Source organism: Hippocampus zosterae, chromosome 3 (assembly GCF_025434085.1).
Source record: "Hippocampus zosterae strain Florida chromosome 3, ASM2543408v3, whole genome shotgun sequence".
NCBI classification, from domain to species: domain Eukaryota; kingdom Metazoa; phylum Chordata; class Actinopteri; order Syngnathiformes; family Syngnathidae; genus Hippocampus; species Hippocampus zosterae.
Genome location: NC_067453.1, coordinates 28,199,316 through 28,224,315, shown reverse-complemented (window position 1 = coordinate 28,224,315; position 25,000 = coordinate 28,199,316). Strand labels below are relative to the sequence as shown.

General features: G+C 43.1%; 1 protein-coding gene across 1 annotated transcript in view; it reads right to left on the bottom strand.

Moving 5' to 3' along the window:
* The window catches only part of syt9b (synaptotagmin IXb), a 28,985-nt gene extending 7,255 nt beyond the window's left edge, over positions 1 to 21,730 (bottom strand). Inside the window, exons 1-5 of the mRNA XM_052062105.1 lie at positions 21,171 to 21,730; positions 10,743 to 10,918; positions 10,337 to 10,554; positions 9,148 to 9,688; positions 3 to 123 (exon numbers count right to left, since the gene is read on the bottom strand). Of these exons, the coding sequence (XP_051918065.1) occupies positions 3 to 123; positions 9,148 to 9,688; positions 10,337 to 10,554; positions 10,743 to 10,918; positions 21,171 to 21,318 (1,204 nt within the window). The 5' untranslated portion in view covers positions 21,319 to 21,730. The remainder of the gene's footprint in view (positions 1 to 2; positions 124 to 9,147; positions 9,689 to 10,336; positions 10,555 to 10,742; positions 10,919 to 21,170) is intronic.
* Positions 21,731 to 25,000: the final 3,270 nt, after the last annotated feature.

The following is a 25,000-nucleotide window of genomic DNA, read 5'->3' as shown; positions in this document are numbered from 1 at the left end:
ACCTGAAGCACCGGTGATGTCCATGGCTTTGAGATTTCTGGCTTTGATCATGGTAATGGTGAGCCTGCCAGCCGTTGGGAGATAGCACAATGAGAACATCAACTCTCCCAGGTCCACATTGTCCTAAAAACAAAATGTACACAGTATTTTATTAGAATGGATCTTTAATCTGAGAAGCAATCTGTTTTTTTCCCCTTGTAATCATGTTAACCAAAAATCACTGAATTTCCGAGGTAAAACTTCTATAACTTTCTTGTTTCTTTGCTGACTTTAATGGCAATAGACACACACAATTTATGAAACAAATGCAGCTATGTGGCCTTCTGAACTGCAGGGGAGTCGCAGCGATTTGGGATGTGTATGAACAGCCACACTTTTCCAGGTGAAAGGGTTCAACACCCACACTTTTTAGTTTCTGCACAAACATAAACAATATATACACTATAGAGAGATAGCTCGATAGACAAGCATACCCCTCCGTCAGCTCTTGCCTTACTGTAGTGGAGGGTTTTGTGTGTCTGTTCTGTGGGGCTTTATGCCCCCGTGAGGGTCAACCATGGCAAACAGGTCCTACTGAAGGACCAGACCAAGGACAGCTAGAGGTCCCCTAATGATGAATAAGAAAAATTGATCAAGTTAACCATTGCCCGGACGCCGGTTGCCGGGGCTTCCCTCTGGAGCCAGGCCTGGAGGTCGGGCTCAAAGGTGAGCGTCTGGTGGCTGGGCCCGCACCCATAGGGAGTGACCGGGCTCAGCCCGAAAGGAAAACGTGGGCCCCCCTTTACCATGGGCTTACCACCAATGGGAGAAGCCTAAGGGGTCGAGTGCCCTGTGAGCTGGGCGGTGGCCAAAGGCGGGCGGACCTTGGCGGTCTGATCCCCAGCCACAGAAACTGGCTTTTGGGACTTGGAATGTTACCTCTCTGACAGGGAAAGAACCTGAGCCATTGTGCGAGGCGGAGAAGCTCCAATTAGCCTCGCCTCTATACACAGCTTGGGCTCTGGTACCAGCCCTCTGGAGAGGGGTTGGACCCTTTTCATCTCAGGAGTTAGGGGGACGGGTCGTGACTGCTGTTTGTGCTTATGCACCAAACAACATTTCAGAGTACCCATCCTTTTTGGAGTCCTTGGAAGGAGTGCTGGAGAGTACCTTGACTGAGAACTCTATCATTGTGGCGGGTGACATTGATGCTTATGTGGGTAATGACAGTGAGACCTGGAGGGGCATAATTGGGTGAAGAACACCACCCCCCACCCCCACCCCTCGATTGTAACCAGAGTGGTGTTCAGTGACTGGACATAAAGATGTCCATATGTGCACAAGGACACTCAAGATTCGATGATCGACTTTGTGGTTGTTTCACCGTATTTGCAGCCGTGGGTTTTGGGCACTTGGGTGGACAGAGGGGCAGACCTCTCAGTGGTGTGTTGGCTTCTACGGTGGGAGAAGATGCAAGTCTGACCTGAGAGCGCTAAACGTATTGTGAGGGTTTGCTGGGAACATCTGGCAGAATCTCGTCAGAAAGAGTTTCAAATCCCATCCCCGGCAGAACTTTGCCCACGACCTGGTGGAGCAAGAGGATATTGAGTCCGAGTGGACCATGTTCCGTACGGTCATTGTTGTGGCGGCCAACCGGAGTTGTGGCTTTAAGGTGGTCGGTGCTTGTCATTACGGCAACCCCCGAATCTGTTGGTAGACACAAGCGGTAAGGGATGCCATGAAGCCTTTTTGGCGCGTGGGACTCCGGAGGCAGCTGATGATGACCGGCTGGCCAAGCGGAATGCAGTCTTGGTGGTCATAGAGGCAAAAACGTGTTGGGAGGAGTTTGACAAGACCATGGAGAATAATTTCGAGGTGACTTCATTTGGCATCTCAGGAGGGGGAAGCAGTGCGCTGTCAACATTGTATCAAGTGGGGATGGGATGCTGCCTATCTCAACACGAGACGTTGCGAATCCGTGGAGAGAATACTTCTCAATTCCACTGAAGCAGAGTCTGGGGTTGCAACATCAACTGAACATCAGGGACAGTACCTCTGGATTGGCAGACCAGAGTGGTGGTCCCCCTTGGGGACCGGAGGATGTGTCCCAGATATAAGAGGATCCCAGAGCGAGAGAGAGAGAGAGAGAGAGAGAGAGAGAGAGATAGTATTTTTTTTCTACTGTACAGTGCAGAGAACGGATGGATGTGTCAGTTCCAGTGGGAGTGATTCCTTTTCAAATAACTAAAAGGTCTAGTTTAAGGTCGAATGCAATGCTGCGTAATTCTGGAAAAATATAAGTCATTAATAAATGTTACCGTCTCATACTGAAACATTGGAAAACTGCAGATACACACACACACACACACAATAGTGAGTCAAGGAATATAACAAGTTGCTGAGGTAGCGAGAATTAACGGTAGCATACTGTTGTTTTCTTGTCTTACTGTAACTGAGTAGATGGTCCAGCTATCCAATAAAGTTATGAAAAATGGTCAATTTTGCTCCATATTGTGTTGTAGTTGCCACTTAGTTTCTCTGTCAGTCTTTACTCCAAACATCGTTTCCTGTTGACATTCCTTTACCTGCCGCTGAGCCATAAGAAACGAGCCACCTCATTGGATTTGTTGTAACGCATTTTACTTTTGTGAAGAAACAAAATTATAGGGAAACACTTTAAAGTCAGAAATGTCAAACATATGACCCGCAATGAGGTTTGATGGGGCCCGCAGGATAATTTAAAAGTGAAAACATGCATAAAAGACACGGAATGAATATTTTAATAAGATGCAATTCATGGAATATCCGCTAGGAGGACAAACTGTTTTGATCGGAGGAAAAGACAACAGCAGCCTCAGTCTGTCACTGAGACAGACCCAACACAGCAGACACTATCAAGGACATATGAATATTTTATTCTTTACACATATCATAGCACTCTCCTTAGTTTGTAAGGTGTAGGCAGGGATTACCGTACATTTAGATTTTATACGCTCGTGTAAATGGTTTAAAAATTCCTTTCTTTATAAATCTCATTTAATCTTAAAAGTGCATGACTCTAATACCAATTACTTGTTAAGGTTTTGTGCTTTCGTGCAATCTGTAGGATCAGTTGCAATGCATACATGTGAATGCTAAAAGTAAATTGCACATTTGTCTAAGGAAATCTTAAGTGCTTCATGAAATGTTTTGTAAAAGAGATGTTCATTAAATTTCAACATTTTCTTGGTGTTCTTGTGCTTCTTTACACCAAAACAAAGGAAAGGCATGTTATTTTGGTTATTTATAGCAGATTATGGTATAATTTTTAATGGTCCGGCCCACTTGACATCTACTGAGGCCGTATGTGGCCCACAATGTGAAATGAGTTTGACACCCCTGCTTTGAGTCATATTTTGCTTTGTCTTGACCATAGAAGAGCGAGTGCATGCTCAATGTTTATGAACGAAGGATCCACATTTGATACAGAGCCCATTACATAGTGTGACGAACACTCACTGACTGATCACTTATAAATGATCACTTATCATTGATCATTTATGCAATACTGTACACGACATTTGAATGTGTGCAGAGGCATATTTAAACAGGCGAGCATAAATTGACCAGCCTTCCATCTAGCACTCCCCAGATAATGTAATATCCTCCTACACAACCGCCCGTTGAGCTTGCTTTCAGACTACAGAGTGCTGGTCACTCCTCTTGAGAACTCAAATCAAGGCCTGCGGTCAATATTATGGTCACATGTGCTCAACCAATGAAATTAGACTCAAGGCCTGAAGCGCGGCAATAAAGAAGCGTCAGAGAGGACAGTTCATCTTTTCCAATTATAATGCTAACACCCTCTTTCTGTCAGGAAAAGTAAGGTTCTTTATTCAGCTCCCTCATATACGTTTTGGGGGAAGCAAAATAATTTATCCGTCACACTTTTTGGTCTCATGAGGTCATTTTCCACTGCGATGAACCTCTGAAGCTCATGAATTCAATGCATTCGGTCATTTTAGGAATGTGGGAGAAAACCAGAGTACCCGGAAAAAACCCACGCAGGCCCGGCAAGAACATGCAAACTCCACACACGGAGGCCGGAGCTGGAATTGAACCCGGTACCTCTGTACTGTGAGGTCAGCGCGATAACCACTGGACCACTGGGCCGCCCTGAATCGTTTATTTTAAGTTTTTGTAGGAATAAAAATGGATAAAAATGCAATATTTTAGTATCTAGTTTTAGGGTCGTTCAGTTGATGTATTGGAAGATAAAGAAAAGTAACGAAAGGTCACGAATACAGTAAATTATCGCGGTTAATGGGGGCCAAAACCACCTGCGATAAACGGAAATCCACTTCATATAGGTACATGTACATAATATTTATAAGGCCAAATTTAATGGTACACACGCATGTAGAAGTAGATTTTGAAGTAATGAACAGGACTTAATGATGTATACTAATAGATTTAAACATGTATAAATTAGGTTAGTTTATGAATAACAAAATACAGTCAACATATAAAAAAAACAAACTTTCCACAAACAGTCCGCGAGAAGCTGCGAAAGTGAGCAAAACAACAGCGAATCACATAGAGCAACATATACAGTATTGCACTACATACATACGCGAATTCTTTGGTTTCCCTAAAAATTGCACCATGTCTATCTACAAGGCTCTCTCAACCATCTTCAATCAAGTTTGGACCAATAGATTCAAAAGGTAAGCCGTGCTTTTGTTGTTTGTTGTTGTGCGCAATCAGTCAAATTTAGGTTCATTGTCCAGGTGAGGGGCGGCCCGGTAGTCCAGTGGTTAGCACGTCGGCTTCACAGTGCAGAGGTACCGGGTTCGATTCCAGCTCCGGCCTCCCCGTGTGGAGTTTGCATGTTCTCCCCGGGCCTGCGTGGGTTTTCTCCGGGTGCTCCGGTTTCCTCCCACATTCCAAAAATATGCATGGCAGGCTGATTGAACACTCTAAATTGTCCCTAGGTGTGAGTGTGAGCGCGGATGGTTGTTTGTCTATGTGTGCCCTGCGATTGGCTGGCAACCGATTCAGGGTGTCCCCCGCCTACTGCCCGGAGACGGCTGGGATGGGCTCCAGCACCCCCCGCGACCCTAGTGAGGATCAAGCGGTACGGAAGATGAATGAATGAATGAATGTCCAGGTGAGCAGTTTTACAAAATCAAGACAACTGACGGTATAAGATGACGATTGAATGACGAGAATTTGATTTATCGCCACCATATTAAATCGTTGAACTTTTAGCTATTGACTTAAAACGTGGCCCGCAAGCCTTGAGTTTGATACATAGGCAAGTTTCATAATGGAAATGGATGTCATGAGAATAATGATGATTCTAATTAATGCACCACCGTCTTATTTTGAATACAGTGATATTTTTGGATGTGTTTTGGGGAGGCAGTGCATTTAGTTCTTCAGGATTTTCAATGCAGGTGTTCAAACACCCCGTAATGTATGCAACCCGAATATGCGGCAGATTGAAAAAGAATCTCACATCACAGATGCAAGATGAATGAAAACAATTCTGATTTTTCAAGTGCTATCAAGTGCTGAGAGTGAAATGAGATGCTTGCGGTATCACTTACATTGGGACCTTTTTGTCGGAAACACACAATTCTTTGTAACCAAAATCAATGCTAAATATTGTACAGTACTTGAATCATAGATTGTGAGGGCCATATTGAGATTAGATAACATAAATAAACATTGATAATGGCCAGTACTATTGAACTTAAAAACCTGTTTAGGTACAGTACTAATTCCAGCTCTGTTCTATATTGACCGAGGAGCGTCGGCCAACAGTGAAATATTTTATGCCTGACTAAACATGGTGGAAGGAAGTGAATCAGGCTCATGTTGGGACTTTTGACAGAATCGGGCTATTGCTTCATAACAAAGAAAAGTTATGCAGGAAAATGTGAGGAAATTGTTATTCTGCTCTACTTTCACCAACTTTTCTTCCTCTTTGCCTCTAATCTTTAATAACATATACCGTAATACCTAATATGTGATTTTTGTAACAATAGCATTCTGAGATTGATTTGTTGCTAGGGGGACAGCTTTCTCTCCGATGTTACGAGACTGACTTCCGTACATGTGCTTCCAGTGTTATGCCAATAATGGCAATAATGCCAATTTGGCAAAGACATGGAAGATGTGGAAAGTAATTAAGTGTGTGATCTTGTGTGTAGTCATCATTTGTGGAACTTCACAATAAATACGTTAAGGAATAAAAAAATAGATAAAAAAGAGAAGTGTCAAAAAGAAAATACAGATATGGCTTATAAGCTGTCATATGTATTATTAAATGCAGAAAATTAAAGATTTTATTATTACACTATACTAGCTGGTTCGCCGCCCTCCGGGCGGCTCATCAGCTAGTTCCTGCGGAAGGCTGGTAAGGTGGGCCTTCGGCCCACAAAAGTGTTGTTGCTTGGTTCAACTTTTTGTTCATCTTCATTGCTTATCGCGAAAATAAAGAGATGTTTAGCTCTACTAAATAACTAACAATTTCATTGCAATGCTTGTGGGTAGACAACATTTTTTCGCTAAGATGCCCGCGCGATCGTAGTGAGCCACTGCCTGAGCGGCGCAGTGGCGGCGCGCAGCGGCGGCGCGCAGCGGCGCGGTGAAGCAGGTACGTTTTGAAAAGGGACAGACGGAAGGACAGACCACGTGCGGGACGACGCGCAATATATATATAGATTATTATAGCATCATTTTGAACCACACTATTTCTCACGAAATAAATCGAGGCAAATTAGAGCAGGTACCCACCCCACCACTGAGTTGTATTGCGAGCGTTCTTGCCTACTTTTTTGTTGTTGTTGTTGTTGTTGATTTTGTTTTCTTAATTAACAGTTTTTCTGAAAAGAAATATTGTCTTTCTGCTTCTCTCATTTGTAAGAAACCATTAGAGGAAGGAACACCTTACCATTGTATTGGTTATTTTAATTCCATATACGCCTCAATCCAAAGTCAACTTACGCTATTCTAATTCTGTTTGGACAAAAAGCACATATGAGCAAAATGTACTAATCAGTTTCCCTAATTAATTGACTCCACAGTAAAGCACAGCATGTAGAGGTCTCATCCGTACAGTCATGCATATTAATCACCGACCATTCCAGGATTGTTGTGTGCCTGTGGCCATGATTAATGCACATAGCCAAGAGACTTGACCAGCACATGCAGGGTCCCTTTTTTGCAATCCCAGTGGATGTAACCTACTTCTGCTGGGAAAACACACATTCCCTGATCATTTTTACCATCCATGCTCATGTGTGTACTGATGCAAAATATACATCCTTGGGTAGTTAAAAAAAATATAACAAAACCTAAAAGTGTGAATATACAGTACAGTATTTAAAGTGCCTTTAAAATGTGAGGTCCTCAGATTCACCCCATGAGACAGCGGAAGCGTTAACCCGTGAACTGGGATGGTATGAGGATAATCAACGTACGGTAAGAAAGTGGAGTTTGTTTGTTTTGTTTTTCATGGCAGTGTGATGCAACATTTAACCACACCTATCAAAGCTCCACTCAGATTGTATTTGTCTATCCTACACTTTGCAAATCTGTCTGATTTCCAGATTAGTGCCACCACAAACACAGTACAGTATGCTGTATACACTGCAAGCATGCACAAATTATAGTAACTGCAGCCCATTACTCTTTTGAAAATAATAATAATCAAAATACGATAAGATACAGAACATTACCTTTCACTTTCAGGCTCCAAAACACAATGTGTTTGGATAAGAACAGTCATTAGATTTGTTGTTTTTCCTGTGGTGGTGGTTGTTGTTATTTTTTATTTATTTTTTGTCTTTTATAGTTTGGTGCCAATTTTACATGATACAGTCTTAATAATAACACTCAAGAAGCCTGAACACCGGCACTTGCTGAAGCAGGTGACCCTAGTCAAGTCAAGTCAAGTCAACAGTATTTCTCGAGCACTTTCAAACAGCCATCGCTGCATACAAAGTGCTGTACACGGAGCGATTTACCATACACAATAAACAGTCAGACGAATCGGTACTAAAGGCGGTAGAAAGCACCAAGCATTAAAATCAAGAGCAAATCTAAGTCATGCTGAGTCGAACCCTACCATCTCACCGTGTGCCAATGCTCTACCTACAGTCAAGTGAATGATTTAATATGGATGGCGTCTATGTGTTTCTGTCACACCATGTCATCATTGTTCTTGCTTTTATCTGGGTCACCACCCGTAAGGATTCATACAGCTTTCATTAAACATTAACTGTCTCTAAGTATATTTCAGTGTTGCTGTCTCTGGAAACCACAGATGAGTTCTACTTTGAGGGTAAGTTTGACACATATCCATTGATACATCTCCTGCCACGATTCTCTCCGGGCAGGATCTTGGCCTTTTTTTTTAAATCAGCAGATGGCCTGTCTCACAGGCTTTTTGACCAAATTGGCTACCCCTGGCCTATATAATCTTTTTTAAAAATATTGGCTAACTAAGCTACTCCAACTGATCGTGACTGTAACAGAATAAGAAGTTTTGAGACTGGTAAATATTTTGAGACTGGTAAATATCTCAAATAGTCAACAGGTGGATTTTGTCACGGTCGTGATCTGTTTTGTTTTTGGTTTTCAGGTCCAGCTGGTTGTGGAAGACGTTGCCTCCAGCACCGCAGCTGTCACTTTTTGTAATCAACGTCAGTGACTAATTTAGTACTGCCATGCCGACAGCCCAATGTCGGATGATTTGCCTTGGTTCACGTCTCTCGTACCAAGTGCAATTCTTGAGACGTTCATGATCGTGTTCTTGTCCAAGTCATAGTTTGTTGTTGTTGTAAGTAGTAGCTAAGTTTCCAATTCCTGGTCTTATTTTTGTATTCACTCGTAGTTGAGTTTTCTCGTCCTTCTTAGCAAGCTATTAAAGTTGTTTTGATTATTCTTTACCGTTTGCAACTAATTTTTGTTATTCACTGTTATTCTGGCTCCATGTACCAGCGACATCATTTGTACTTTGTCAGTCGTTCATTTTTTTTTAAATTTTTTGTAAATCAACATTTTTGTCAAAGAAATGTTATCCTTTCCTACATTTTGGGGATCCACTCATACCCAGATTACTCCAGATTGTAACAGATTTATACATTAACAAATAATATATAAAGATACGTATCTTACCGAAGTGACATATTGGATGTCTCGGCATAATTTCGTTTCTCGCGGGAAGTCTGCAAGATCCAGGAAGTTGTCCACCACCACTTGCCCAATCAAATCATGGCGAGTGAACCTGTCAAAGTCATAGACACTGAAGTGCAGCTTTCGGTTCGACAGCTCGGTGTATGCCACTGGAAAGAGAAACACCTCATCAAATACTGGGTTGAGAGTCTTGCGGTGCACCTTTGTCTGGTGCTTGTTTTTACGGTCAGGCAGCAGGTAGATCTTCACATAAGGATCAGAGGTCCCAGAGAAGTCCTTGGCGGGAACATCTTGAGCCTTATGAATCTTAACTATCAACTGCTCCAGATCAAAATCAAACTTAAGGATAAAATGGAGGCGTCCACAGTTGTCTGTCCTACGTCCATCATCTGTGTCCACAGAGCGCTGTTTGTAAAGCTCTGGTTTGATCCGACCTAAACCCGTCAAACTATCCTGCCGTTGGAACTGAGTTGGATTGAAGTCTGGATTGGACAAGTTCATCTGACGCCGGATGGAGTTGTGACTGTAAGGAAAGGTAAAGTTTGGGTCAACAAAGGTGACATTTTGTTTCATTTGCCAACAAGTTAATTGCATAAATAAAATAATTTTGCCAAACATTATTTGAAAGTTAATTTTGGGCAATAGTTGGACCCTGCGATGACGTTTTGGGGAGCTGCTACCGACCAGATGGAAGCATTTCAGTAAATACAAATCAGCCAAGCTAAAGGACCTAGCAGAGGATCCCATCAAAATGTACTAACGTTAATTTAGACCAGTGATAGGGAATCGCAGTTCCTCGAGAGCCATATCCTGCCTGTTTTAGGTCCCTCCCTACTCCAACACACCTGATTCAAATCATCAGCTCATCAGCAAGTCCTGTAGACTGAGGCCTGAAACAATCATGAACAGTTGAATCAGGTGTGTTGGAGTAGGGAGAGATTTAAAACGGGCAGGATATGGCTCTCGCGGAACCGGAGTTCCCGGGTTTAGACACTTTACTGAATTGCTTAATCTCAAATAATAGGGATGGTCAATACGATGTTAGATATGATTCAATCTTTTTTTTTAATGGGAAATAATTGTGTTTCTGGACTGCATTTGACATTTTCTTTTTAGGAATGACGCAGTATCAAACTCCTAAAGCAACACACGAGAAATGATGTGTACTGACCGTACTGATGACGTGGGTTCAGTGATTTGTCGCTGCACTCTGTCCCGGGCCAAGGTATGGGCTTGGACATGGTCTACTTTGGCCTGGGTCTCCAAAGGGATGTCAGGTGATGTGTGGCTGATCTTCAGACCTGACTCCGGGACAGACACAGCCATTGGGAGGCCCGATGGGTCCTTCATACAGCCGTCCTCGCTGTACTCTCGATCATCCCCATCCACCTGAGGATATAAATATTTATACATTGTACGATTAAGAACAGTGACACTTTTCAAAGCTTCCTGTCAAAATAATAACAGCTGCAACGTAGGCATGTGAGAAATTGATTATGGGAGCTTATGCAGTGACCAAAATTGATTGACCAAAGTTGTTTCTCCTGGAGACTGGGTACTGCCCCCTTTCACTTTACCTCTATTAGAACAGGCTGTTGGTCCCCTCCCAGAAAATGTGCACCCTTGAGGACATCTGGAAGAAATCGGCCACTCAGAGGTACCCAGCACAGCTTCCATGATACGAATAGGGAGACACTGAATAAAGCCAGACCACAGGTGGTCACCAACAAGGATAACAGGCTCACCGATACATCTGGAGATAAAAGAGAGCAACAGACTCCGTGAACAGTGAACACTTTTCAAGGGACTAAACAGAAGCACAGAAAAACCCAACTCACGGGAGTGATGTCTACTCATAAGGAACAATATGTGTTACATGACCCTGACTGCAGTATCGGTACTTAGGACGCAAGTCTTTTGTCTCATTCTATTATCACAAATGCTACATAATAAATAAAAAGCATCAACCGAAGCCAGTTAATAATTGACTATAGTATTTATTAACTCTCCTGACTTTTGAATTATTTATTTTGCTGGGATGGATGGTCTCATCTATGAAGTACAATATTTTCAGACTACAGATTTTTTTTCGATGAATTATTCAACCATTGCAGAGGCTGAACTAATTTTATGAATGTCGACCATTGAGTGGTATCTAATATACATTACTGGTCAAAAGCCTTGCGGCCATAATTAGATAAGATAAGATAAGATAAGATAAGAAAACCTTTATTAGTCTCGCAATGGAGAAATTCCCAATTCACAGCAGCAAAGTTATGAAGTAGAACAACCAAATATAGGAGCTGTTGGAAAGGCAGCCACTCTCGCGGTGCCATTTTGAAGTCAAAATAACAAAAATAACACAACACAACACATAGGACACACAGTCGTGCAATCTTCACCAATTTTCTGCAGACACTTTGTTGTGTGAAGCAGTTATAGATGAAAGAGGAGAGGATCAAAGTGTCCTTTCACCGGTGGATCAGAGACGTCATGCTGAAAATGTGCACACGTCTGCTACAAGCAAAGTTTTGAAAGCAAACACGGAGCTGTAGCGTTCATTGACGAAAAGAGATTAGTTCCCTTCTCTTGTCCAACGTAATCCGCTTCAGATTCCAAGCCGCGACTCCCAGTTCCAAATCCGCATCAGCGCTCCGCGCTAACGCTCCTTTCTTCTCATCGTCGGCTCCTCAAACCTTACATCCATCCAGCGGCAGACTGCTCAACAGCACCGATCTCTCCGCTGAACAAAGCGGGGCTGTGAAAAATGCTGCCCGTTACAGGCGCAAGACACAAGCGCCCCGGGACTGTCCAGCAACGACAGTCAAATGGCGCCGACATTCCTCCCAGTCAAAAGCAGTGCTGGTATACCCATGCTGCCGAGAAGGCGCAACCACCAAGCACAGAGTCTCCTCCTTGATGAATGTCGTGGCCAAAAAATGTCCACATCAGGTCCACACGACGTAACAACAAACAAAAAGTGAAAAAACAAACACAAAAACAACAAATAGATTGGCAATTTTAGCAATGCAGTAGTGATTATTGACAGTGCCACGGTTCAGATTTTTCGGGATTTTTTGTTTTGTTTTGGGGGGCTTTTTGTATAAGCCTCCTCGCTGCCCATCTTCAAAGCCCTCCTCAAAACTCACTTGTATTCTTTGGCGTTCGACTCAGCATGACTTAGATTTGTTCTTGATTTTACTGTTTGGTGCTTTCTACCGCCTTTATTACCGATTTGTCTTACTGTTTATTGTGCATGTTAAATTGCTCCATGTACAGCACTTTGTATGCAGCGATGGCTGTTTGAAAGTGCTCGAGAAATACTCTTGACTTGACTTGACTTGACAATTGTCAGTCATTTTTGCATGCTTTGGTAAACAAGGAAAAAAAAAACACAACAAATCCAAAAAAATATGAGTCCAAATGTTTTGTCAGCTTTTTTTGTTTGTTTGTTGGCGTAACAAAGCAGTGTTTAAGTGCATTCTGCTCCCAATATTTTTTGATGGATTCATTTTTAGCGATGAAAGAGAAGGTATGGTATGCTTTCAAAGATATGCTGGAGGTGAAGAAGAAAAGCTGCAGGCAATGCGCTGCTCAAGTGCAAAGTCTTGTCCGGGCTGCTGAAGAAGTAAATGGAGAGAGACGGTGAAGAAATGCCACAGCTGGTTGCACTTTAGCAGGAGTTTTTAAAATGACTTAGCAGGCTAAGTCAAGTCATTCTGCAGTTCAAGTGAACCAACTGCACATTCATACCGCATTACATCTTTTAAACCTTGCACAAAAACCGATCTATTTAAACCATTCATTCATTCATTCATTTTCCGAGCCGCTTGATCCTCACTAGGGTCGCGGGGGGTGCTGGAGCCCATCCCAGCCGTCTCCGGGCAGTAGGCGGGGGACACCCTGAATCGGTTGCCAGCCAATCGCAGGGCACACAGAGACGAACAACCATCCGCGCTCACACTCACACCTAGGGACAATTTAGAGTGTTCAATCAGCCTGCCATGCATATTTTTTGGAATGTGGGAGGAAACCGGAGCACCCGGAGAAAACCCACGCAGGCCCGGGGAGAACATGCAAACTCCACACAGGGAGGCCGGAGCTGGAATCGAACCCGGTACCTCTGCACTGTGAAGCCCACGTGCTAACCACTGGACTACCGGGCCGCCCTCTATTTAAACCAGTATTGGCCAATATGAAATGATCTGCTTTATTTGGAGGGCTTGGAAAACCTATGGTAAAAGAAAAACAATTAAAGAAAGAACTAGTTTGAAGACAGTTGGGGCGGATTAGTCAAGTGTGGTTCGATCATCTGCCTCACTACTGAGAGCTTCTGCGCTCAACTCTCAGCTCTTGTCACCTGGAGTTGGATGGATGGATGGATGGATGGATAGAATAATACTTTGTCTAACCCCGATGGTGATAGAAATTCTTTGACAGGGCTCACAAACACATTTCCATCAAGACACATTACACAATAAAAATGAATGAATAAATAAATACATAAAAAATACTGATGCATGTTAAAAAGTGTGTGTTGAAGAGTGCAGTGTATCAGTTCAAATTGTTCATGATGGTTACAGCAGATGGAGTGATCGATTTTTTTTTTGTTGGTATTTTTCAGGGCCAGGAGGACTAGTACCTTTTGCTTGTTGGAAGTAAGTGGAATTACTGATGAAGGGGATGGGAGGGATCCTCTGTGATGAGAGTGGCTTTCCTCATCAAAGAGCGGCTGTACAGTTCCGACGGAGGTTGGGGAGGGGGGGTGAATCGCGTATTTTGCTGGCCTGGTTTGTTGTACACGAGAGTCTGGTTTGTGTTTGGACTTGAACCAGGATGAAATGTTCTATGTGAGAATGGATTCAACCAAGGGATAAAAATGTCCTTGCTGATATTGAAAAGTCCTTAGATTCCTCAGTAGGTGGAGGCGCTGTTGTGCCTTCTATGTGTATGCTGTGTGAAGGATAAACAGGTGTCAATCACAGTCCCTGGGTTTTTAAAGGACTGGACCTGCTCTAGCAGCTGCCCCTGAATGCTGAACGTCTGGAAAACAGACATGGTACTTCCTTATTTCTGCCGCCACAGCAAAGTTTAGTTCAAGTGAGTTCTCACTGACTCTTTTGACCGGATTCCTGGTGACCTGCTGGTACTGTGACAGAACAGCACAGCAAGTCATATGGAACCCCAAGGCTATGTCATCCCCATATATTAAAAAAAATCAATTCTTTCACTGCTGCGAGAGATGTAATTAGTGTATGCAGAGAAGAGGCCAGTTTATTAGACTCTAACTTCTTCGTGGGTGTCCATGTACGTAGGAATGGCTATTTGTATGTGCCCTGCCATTAAAAACTCATTCAATACCAGCCAATTCTGGACGAAGTCTGAAAAGACGTTTAAAAACGTCTTTGGGAGTTAATGAGTTAATTAACTGCTGACCAGTCAAGGCACAGATAATGGACAGATATACACCTGCAGGGTAAAGATTATTTGGGGAATGGAATGAGGAACTGGAGAACAACTAAACATTTCCAAATACAACCCAGGCTAAAAAAAAGTCACCTAAGATTGATCTTACATTTCATCTTTGTCATACTACAAAGCTTATGAATTCAAAACGAATATTTATTTTACTGATACAAACTCGGTGTACTCTGAGTGACACAACTGAGGTTCGAATCCAGCAAGAAGAATGAACTGTGGCCACTGAGAGGCCATGAAATGCTCCGTCTTATTTTCTTGTTCCCAAAGGATATTGCGCTGACGACATACCAGCGTCAACGTACCCACCAAGTTTAACAGCTGCGTGCAATTTGCACCTGTTACACCCCCTGACGGCCCACGTGGCCAAGTATAAATGCACGCCTTGTACCAAGAACACCGTGACAGAAATTCATATAAACACAAACCTGTTTTAAACTGCCTATTCACTCTGTCATTTTGATCCGTATTTAAAAAAAAGAGTCTTCACCTGATAAATCCAGTGGAAAAGAAGGTTGTGCAGTGAACAGACACTGTTCACTAGTTGATAATACTCAAGTGTGAAGCGCCCTTTCAAAAGCACGGTGGAGACCAACTTCTGAATAGATACTTTCAGAGAGGAAAACCTTGAGGCAAGATTATGTACTTTATGTCATATTCCATCATACACTGTAGATCTTTCATAGTCTCGCTTGTCATTCTGAGTCAGACTCATCCTGGCGAGCGCTTGGCAATACAGCACTCGGAAGCTGAATGGAGTGTTGCAACACAGTCTTGAGACAATGGCACTGACAGGAAAGCACTTTATAACTAGAAAAGTATTGTAGCAGTTTGCTTCAAAATCCATCCATAATGCCATAATTGATGTTTTTTTTTTTTTTTTTTAATACTCCACCTCAACCATGACCCTGGCGTGGTTTACGAAGTGGTATATAACACATGGATGGAAATTTTGAGTTCAAAGGCATTTTTGCATACGACTTATAAGTAGTTACTAATGTAATGGGCAGCATTTTTCACAGCCCCGCTTTGTTCAGCGGAGAGATCGGTGCTGTTGAACGGTCAGCGGCTGGATGGATGGAGGTCTTGAGGAGCCGGCGATGAGAAGAAAGGAGCGTTGGCGCGGAGTGCCGATGCGGATTTGGAGCTGGGAGTCGCGGCTTGGAGTTTGAAGCGGATTACGTGGGACAGGAGAAGTGAACTAATCTCTTTTCGTCAATGGATGCTACAGCTTTGTGTTTGCTTTCAAAACTTAGCTTGTAGCAGACGTGTGCACACTTTTCAGCATGACGTCTCTGATCCACTGGAGAAAGGACACTTTGATCCTCTTTCATCTAGAACTGCTTCAGACAACAAAGTGTATGCAGAAAATTGGTGAAGATTGAACGACTGTCTGTGTCCTATGTGTTGTCTTGTGTTATTTTTGTTATTTTGACTTCAAAATGGCGCCGCGAGAGTGGCTGCCTTTCCGGCAGCTCCTATATTTTGTTGTTCTACTTCTTACTTTCATAACTTTGCTGCTGTGAATTGGGAATTTCTCCATTGTGAGACTAATAAAGGTTTTTCTTATCTTATCTTAATGGGACTGGGTGAAAAGGACATTGAACAGGAATTGTGGCTGGGATGGTGTGACGTGCTGAACTACAATTGCACGACAACTACTCACGTTTTCGCAATGTCAACAGTGACAAAGACGAGCACATATTTAAATGAGCATTAAAACACGGCGGACTTGCTGTGAAATGAGGCCAATACAAGAGAGTACACTCTGTGCTGCTCGAACCAGGGCTTCATCTGGAATGAGCTGAAAGTGACGCTATAGTGTGTGCCTTCTTGACACACCGCTGGCTGTAAGAACTCTTTGGGGAGGATAGAGAGCATGCAGCCTTCTTCCATTGTCCATGTCTCTTCATATTAACATTGTTTATGTTGAAATCCATCCAATCACACTTGACTTATTTTTAAAAAGCAATAAACAGTCCGGTAGTCCAGTGGTTAGCACGTCGGCTTCGCAGTGCAGAGGTACCGGGTTCGATTCCAGCTCCGGCCTCCCTGTGTGGAGTTTGCATGTTCTCCCCGGGCCTGCGTGGGTTTTCTCCGGGTGCTCCGGTTTCCTCCCACATTCCAAAAAACATGCATGGTAGGCTGATTGGACGCTCTAAATTGTCCCCAGGTGTGAGTGTGAGCGCGGATGGTTGTTCGTCTCTGTGTGCCCTGCGATTGGCTGGCAACCGATTCAGGGTGTCCCCCGCCTACTGCCCGGAGACGGCTGGGATGGGCTCCAGCACCCCCCGCGACCCTAGTGAGGATCAAGCGGTACGGAAGAAGACGGAAGATAAACAGTCTGTCATCAGATCCGTCAGTTCTGTATAGCTCGAAGCGGCTTGTTGGATTCAGTAACTCCATGAATCAGTATGATGACTGCATTATACTGGAAGATGCCACAATCATCATTACATGTCTTGATAGAATTAGATTCATGTAATGTTATTGAGCATGGGGCCCGTGGAGTGAGCTTTGCTGCCGAGATGTGTTTCCTGGCATGAATCAGAGCAACATGGTTGTCCAAGCTCATGTTGCAGCCTTGCTGTTGTGGCAGGCCAGGCTCATTCAGTCAGCACAGACGACTCCTACAGCGACCATGGTAGGGTGTTTTTGTTTTTGGGTCTTTCTTCAATGTACTGTACTGTCAATAAACTGTTTTTTTTAGCTCAGGTAGGTTGAGGTATTATTTGGTATAAAACACTGGAGGAAAACGGCTGATTATCTGTGGATCAAAGTACCTCTATGTTGCCATTCAGGGCTAGCAAAAGTAGGCGAAGCCTTTTACAATCTACAATCACATGAACGGACAACATCAGAGCCACTTTATTCCTGTCCAACAACTTAATTGGATTTTCCGAATAGAAGCTCTTCCACGAATGTTCTCCCGGCCCTCAGATGACTCAAGCTTAAAGGACCATCAAGAACAGAAGCACTCACGGTTGCTTTTATTGATTAGCCTAAAGTTTAGCGCGTTTTAAAAGGGCCGCAAACTTTTTTTCATGTGGAAAGATGTCGACGCCTTGGCCCACATCTGATCAGTTGTTGAAAATCCATGCACAAGACAAGTTTGCCTGCATGGTGCAATTAAAACCGTGGCAATGGAAAGAACTTTTCTGCTTGTGTCAACATTTTTGGAAAGCCAGATGGTAACAATGCAACTCTGCATGTCCTTATGTCTGGGTCATTTGGATGTGCAGGTTTATCCAAATCACACGTACTCAAAGCACGTTAAAAAACAAAAATATCGCCTTTATACAATACAATACAATACATGCTGATTTATATAGCGCTTTCACAACAGCGCTTATGCGGTTGAAGGCTTTTGTAACGCTATCAGAGTGATAGATTTTTTTTTTCATATATTTGAAAACAAGTTAAATTTGACCTGAATACAGTATAAGTGGGGCGGCCCGGTAGTCCAGTGGTTAGCACGTCGGCTTCACAGTGCAGAGGTACCGGGTTCGATTCCAGCTCTGGCCTCCCTCTGTGGAGTTTGCATGTTCTCCCCTGGCCTGCGTGGGTTTTCTCCGGGTGCTCCGGTTTCCTCCCACATTCCAAAAACATGCGTGGCAGGCTGATTGAACACTCTAAATTGTCCCTAGGTGTGAGTGTGAGCGCGAATGGTTGTTCGTTTCTGTGTGCCCTGCGATTGGCTGGCAACCGATTCAGGGTGTCCCCCGCCTACTGCCCGAAGACAGCTGGGATAGGCTCCAGCACCCCCCGCGACCCTAGTGAGGATCAAGCGGCTTGGAAGATGAATGAATGAATGAACAATATAAGTGTTAAAAGGCTTCACTGCTTGGTAGCATGGCAATAGCCCGCACTGAGGCCTCTTGTTATTGACCTAATTTACAAAGGAATAATCAAATTAGGTTTTTTTTAGAAGGTTTGGAGTCATTTTGGTCACCTTCTTTTTTAGTTGTCCCCCAGTAGGTCCCAAAAAGCTGACATGTCTCAAAAAAATGACTTCTGGAAAATGTATACTGTTTTTTTGGGGTGTATCATCAGTGAAAGATTCATAGCCTTTTTGGGAGGCTGTTGCTGTCGGTTTTGTGTCTCACTAATGGTAGCAACGAGCTGGTGTGTAGCTAGGTAACCTAACAAATGGATTGCTTCACATCTCCATCTGGAAAATATGCAAGCTCATCAATGATACGTCTTTGTGCGAAAATCTGTCGGTGATCACATGGCCCACCCCCAGTGTTTCCAAACCCTCATTGTGCCTAGGCACTTACTTTACATGAGAAAATCATGACCGCACACTACCAAAAAAGAATAAAAGGGGAAAACAATGACACATAAGTATGAATACTTAAATAGTGCAGATTTTTTTCTCAATGTACTCACACATGTTCTTTATTTAGTATGACACCCTGCCTGTGTAATTGAACGCAAGTCTGACGTTCTCTCAGGTAAGCACACATTTTATGAATGGCAACAGGTGGATAAAAAAAAAGGTTGTCGGTTCTGCGATAACATCAAAGAACATTTCATTGTATTTATTAAATATGCATCCACACTTTCTTTTTTCTGATCCACTTATCCTCACGATTGCCGCGGCAATTTGTGGCCCTGTTTACATTCACTTAAAAAATAATTGAGTATTGTAGTTGACTGATTTCAAAACTAGTAATACATTAAATGTGGTATGTACAAATAGTAATGCGACGAGACAACCTTGTTTTTGATTCACTGTCGGCCTTCTAAAAGAATCTACCAGTGGGGGCCTAAATTCATATGTGGCAGCCTGCCACAGACACATGAACACATACTTCAGTTGCAATGTTCAAATTTGCTCATTGGTGAATTATGATATTACGGCTAATCATAAAATGTACAAAATATCAGCCAATGAGATCGGTTCAAAGTCTAGTACCGTAAGTGCCTGCTACACCGATCTACTTATGTGAATTTAATAGTTCATTGTAATAAAACCACTGACTCACATTAAGGGTCGAGGAGGATGCGAACACAAAGTCCCAAGTGGGTTTTGTCTATTTGCTTTGTTTTCTTTTTTAATTGGGGGTGGGGGGCCAGGGGATGGTTAATGTTCCTCTGGGCTGAATTCAATTACATAAATCATTTTTCCAACAAAGGCAAGTCAAGAAACATCAACACTTTACGTAGGATTAGAAAGATGAGTTTATCTTATTTTTTTTAAATAATGTTTTGTGTTGTGTTTATTATTTTACGTTATGTTAGCTGTTTTGTAAAGCGCTTTGTAACAGCCGCAGCTGTGAGAAGCGCTATACCAATGAGGATGTGTATCTGTATTCAAATACAATTTTAAAATAGAGTAGGCGTCTACTTATAAAATGCATCTGCAGATCCAGATGCTCTTATTTTGTGCCAAAATGAAATTGAGTCAACTATTTCCCAGAGTATGATTGATCAATTGAAATGCATGTACTGTGACTTTTTTTTATTAATTTTTTTGTCCTGTGGAACCGGATTGTCTGAGTGTATCAACAGGATCCCGGCAAGAGGTTTTTTTTTTTGTTTTTTGTTTTTTGTCAGAGAGCATCACTCATTGTACAGTACTTGTCGTCTTCCGGTTTATAAGAGCGTTGTTTGATGTGGATCAAACTACGTGTGCATGCATTTAGAGCAGCCTAATACAAGAGGAAGTGGGTCACAGCTCCTCGGGGGAACCAATCTGGCAGCTTGAAATTCCTTTTCATCATACATGTTTAATGATGGATTGTATCTTTTTTTTTTTTTAAAGGCAACAGCCACGCCTCAGAGGCAATTAACAAAGGCAACTCACGCCGCATGCACAATAAGAAATTTCCATCTATCTGCTCAATTATAAATATGTAAAGTTTGCACATTTATTACCAATGCGCAGGAGCCTATATAGAGAAGAGACAGTGTGACTTTGTTTTTTTTTTTAATTGAAATTAATGTACTGTTAATTTTTGTTGAACGACCTACTGGCTTTTGGGGTTTCTGAATTTTTTTTTTTTTTTTTTTTGCACATCTGTGAAAAGCTGCCAAATGCGTCCGTCTGAGAGTCAAACAAGCAAAATGAATGCGTTTTTATATCTTGTTTGTTTTTGCGGTTGCCATTCCTGCAAAGTGCTCATCGGAGCTCAGAATGTTGGGTGGGGCTTTTCCACCTCACTGTCCATCGAGTCCATTAGAAGACGATTAGAAAAATCAAAACAACTCTCCATTTGAGCTTCCTGCGCTGTGTTTGACAATTGAAACTTTTTAAAAAATGCAAGCAACAAGTTCACAATTGCTACTTTTTTTTCACATATGGAATGAAATGAGTCGCCATTTGTTGTATGTATAACCACCCTAAAGTTAGAAAAATAGTGCGCCCGTCAAATGGATATAAAGTTGCGTGCATGCTGTATGACAAGAAAACGTCGCGTGAGGTGGTGACTGGCTGAATTGTTAAAAGAGAGAGAAAAAAAAAGAGATCCGTCATCTCAATCGAAGTATTTTATGATCCTCAGGCAGCGTGGCGTGCTTACCTGAGTCCGTGTAGCGAGGTCTGGCCAGGTCCCTGAAGTAGTAAGTGAAATCCAAGCAGTTGTCATCCTGCACCTCTCCTTTGGAGCACAAGTCGGAAAGCAGCTCGAGCGCCTTTCGACAAATCTCATACTCTCTTTCTCCAGGCATTGCCCTCCTCCAGCATCCTCCTGACTGCTCGGCCACCTTGCCCCCGATCCTCCACCTCAAGTCACACGACCGGAGACGCGCTACAAGTCACCGCACCGCACCGCGGCTACACCCCCTGGATGGCGACGCATATGCCAAGTTTGTCTGAGTTTCAATTTTTTTAAATTTTTTTTTGTTTCTTTTCAGCAATTATGGCGTAGACGAGCTATTTAAAACATCCTCGGGGTTTATTTTATGTTTTATTTCGCTAAAAAAAAAAATAAATAACGAAGGCTCCCAAGCCTGCCTCCTGCTGTTGTTTGTCTTATGTCAGCTACATGACGCATCAATGGCTGCGAATGAATGAGCGACTGGATGCTCTCTGCTCTCATGCGGTGATTCTTTCAACGCAATGGGATGATGCTGAGATGCACAGGAAGTTAATATGACTCCATCAGCCCCCCCCCCCTCTTTCTCCTTCTATCCACCGCCCTGCAAATCAAACAGGCGGTCTCTCTTCAGTGAAGAGTCTTCACTTGTGATCTTTTTATATATATTATACACTGTGTGGGCGGCCCGGTAGTCCAGTGGTTAGCACGTCGGCTTCACAGTGCAGAGGTACCGGGTTCGATTCCAGCTCCGGCCTCCCTGTGTGCAGTTTGCATGATCTCCCCGGGCCCGCGTGGGTTTTCTCCGGGTGCTCCGGTTTCCTCCCACATTCCAAAAACATGCGTGGCAGGCTGATTGAACACTCTAAATTGTCCCTAGTTGTGTGTGTGAATGGTTGTTCGTCTCTGTGTGCCCTGCGATTGGATGGCAACCGATTCAGGGTGTCCCCCGCCTACTGCCCGAAGACAGCTGGGATAGGCTCCATCACCCCCCGCGACCCTAGTGAGGATCAAGCGGCTCGGAAGATGAATGAATGAATGAATACACTGTGTATATAAGAAGCCTCTCCACTTAGCTTCTTTATTGATGTTTTCTATGAAGAGCAAACTGTGACCGTGCTGACCATTTATTTGTGCGCGTATAAGACAAATAGATTTGATTCTTTCCACTGGAATGATGAGGTAATGTCCCTTAGCCACCTCCATGTCGTAGATGGCTGGAAGGCCCGAGTGGGATGTAATGCACGTGTCTGACCTTTCCTGATAGGAGTAATAAAGAAGAAAAAAAAAAGCACAAGGAATAAATGTGCCACTTTAATCACGATAAATCCAATAAAAGGCTCTCTGCTCGCAGTCGATCAAAAGCAACAGACAGGTTCACCGACATTGACAAATAGTCCCAAGCTCAATAAATTTAATATGTAACCATCTAGCTACAGTATAATTTAGGTTTAAATGTAACCCTAATTAACTTCATTAAACTGGTCCAGTCGCGTTTTTTGCACAGTGAACAGTGAAGTTGCACACGTTAAAGCCACCGTCAAAGCTGTTTCACTATGCATAGGGCTCGGCATCGAAAATCGAGTTGAAACAAGACCGACATTTTGGCTGTTTCAGAAGGCATTCAGTACTTTTAAAGACGCGGCTTACTGAGTCACAAATGCTTGTTAATGTTGGTTGCAAGTATTTTTACTTGAGGGGAACAATTGGACAAAATTTGACAAAATTTCTTTGCAGCAAGAAAAAATGTTTGCAGCCTTTTCGGAACCCTAAAAAAAAAAAAAAAAAAAAAACAGCAACATTTGCAAGCATTTGCCATTCCGTGAGGTACAGTCTTAATTGTCAGTGCTAGGTTTTGACACCTAAAGTTCACCGTGCAGAGCAAGCCACACATATGAAATGTGTATGCGCAGCACGCAGCAATAAATGCTGTACCGGACACAAAGGGAAGAAGAACTAGCAGGAAGTGTGTGTCAACATCATGACACACGTAAATTGCGATCATTGACATTATACACGGTGGAGATCCATCCGTCCATTCATCTTCCAAGCCGCTTGATCCTCACTAGGGTCGCGGGGGGTGCTGGAGCCAATCCCAGCTGTCTTTGGGCAACAGGCATGGCACACCCTGAATCGGTTGCCAGCCAATCGCAGGGCACACACAGACAATCAATCACCCATGCTCACAATCACACCTAAGGACAATTTAGAGTGCTTAATTAATCTACCATGCATGTTTTTTGGAATGAGGGAGGAAACTGGAGTACCCAGAGAATGCACATTTATTATTATTATTATTATTATTATTATTATTATTATTATTATAGACAGAAAGAGACTGGAGCGACTGGTCAGGAAGGCCAGTTCTGTCCTGGGTTGCTCCCGTGACACTCTGGAGGAGGTGGGCAACAGAAGGATGCTAACTAAGCTCAAAGCTATGATGGCCAGTCCCTCCCACCCCCTCCAGCCCGCCCTGACAGCACTTGGTAGCTCCTTCAGCCAGAGACTGTTACACCCGCGCTGCAAGAAGGAGAGATACCGACGCTCGTTCCTACCGACTGCTGTCAGGCTGATGAATAAAAAATAACAATCATAATAATAATAATAAATGATCTGAAGGAAAATCGTAAATAGTACTGCGATTTATCCATTTGTGTTCATATTGTATTTAATTGAAAGATGTTTGTTGTTTTTTTCTCTTTCTTCTTTCTTCTTTCTACATACATTCTTGCTGCTGGAGGCTGTAAATTTCCCCAGTGTGGGACGAATAGAGGTTATCTTATCTTATCTTATCTTATCTTATCTTATCTTATCTTATCTTATAACACTGTATTGCCCACGGTGGAGATCAAAAGTTGAAAAAAAAAAAGAACAGTCTTCTCAGTGCAGCACACCTCATAAAATATTGTACAAAGGAGCTTGCAAATTAAATATCTATATATATATTGCGCGTCGTCCTTCCGTCTGTCCCTTTTCAAAATGTACCTACTTCACTGCGCCGCTGCGCGCCGCCACTGCGCCGCTCAGGCAGTGGCTCACTTCGATCGCGCGGGCATCTTAGCGAAAAAATGTTGTCTACCCACAAGCATTGCAATGAAATTGTTAGTTATTTAGTACAACTAAACATCTATTTATTTTCGCGATAAGCAATGAAGATGAACAAAAAGTTGAACCAAGCAACAACACTTTTGTGGGCCGAAGGCCCACCTTACCAGCCTTCCGCAGGAACTAGCTGATGAGCCGCCCGGAGGGCGGCGAACCAGCTAGTGATATATAAAACACAATCGATGACTCCAGGAAGCCATAACGAACAAATGGGTTTTACATTTTGTCAAATTTCAGGCCAGCAGGAGTGAATTTTCGACATGGGGAAACACCCTGATATTTTTGAATGGAGTTGGAACCTGAAAAGGGCTGTGTGACCAGTTATCGTCATGAATTAACAATGCCCCGTCCACTGTACTGCAGGGGTAGCAAGCGGGGTGCCAAGAACTTGGTTCCCCGCTGCGAGGACTTTCTCATGCACAAGGATAGTCGACGTACATGTGATCAATCTGATTCTTCATCCTGCCCGTTATTAATGACGATCGTATTTGTGCCATGTTTTAGCTATCCCAAAACTGGCAGTATTAGCAATTATTTGAAACCAATCAATCAAACCGGTAATCTGCCAATGCCCTGTCCTTTACTTTATCTCCTTGGAACATCTACAGTAAACCTTGCACGCCAGTTCAGTCTTCTTCTCTGCTTGAGAGGTGACATTGCATGTCCCTACAATCAGCTTCTGCACATGGGGCTCTGGCCCCCGGGACCTT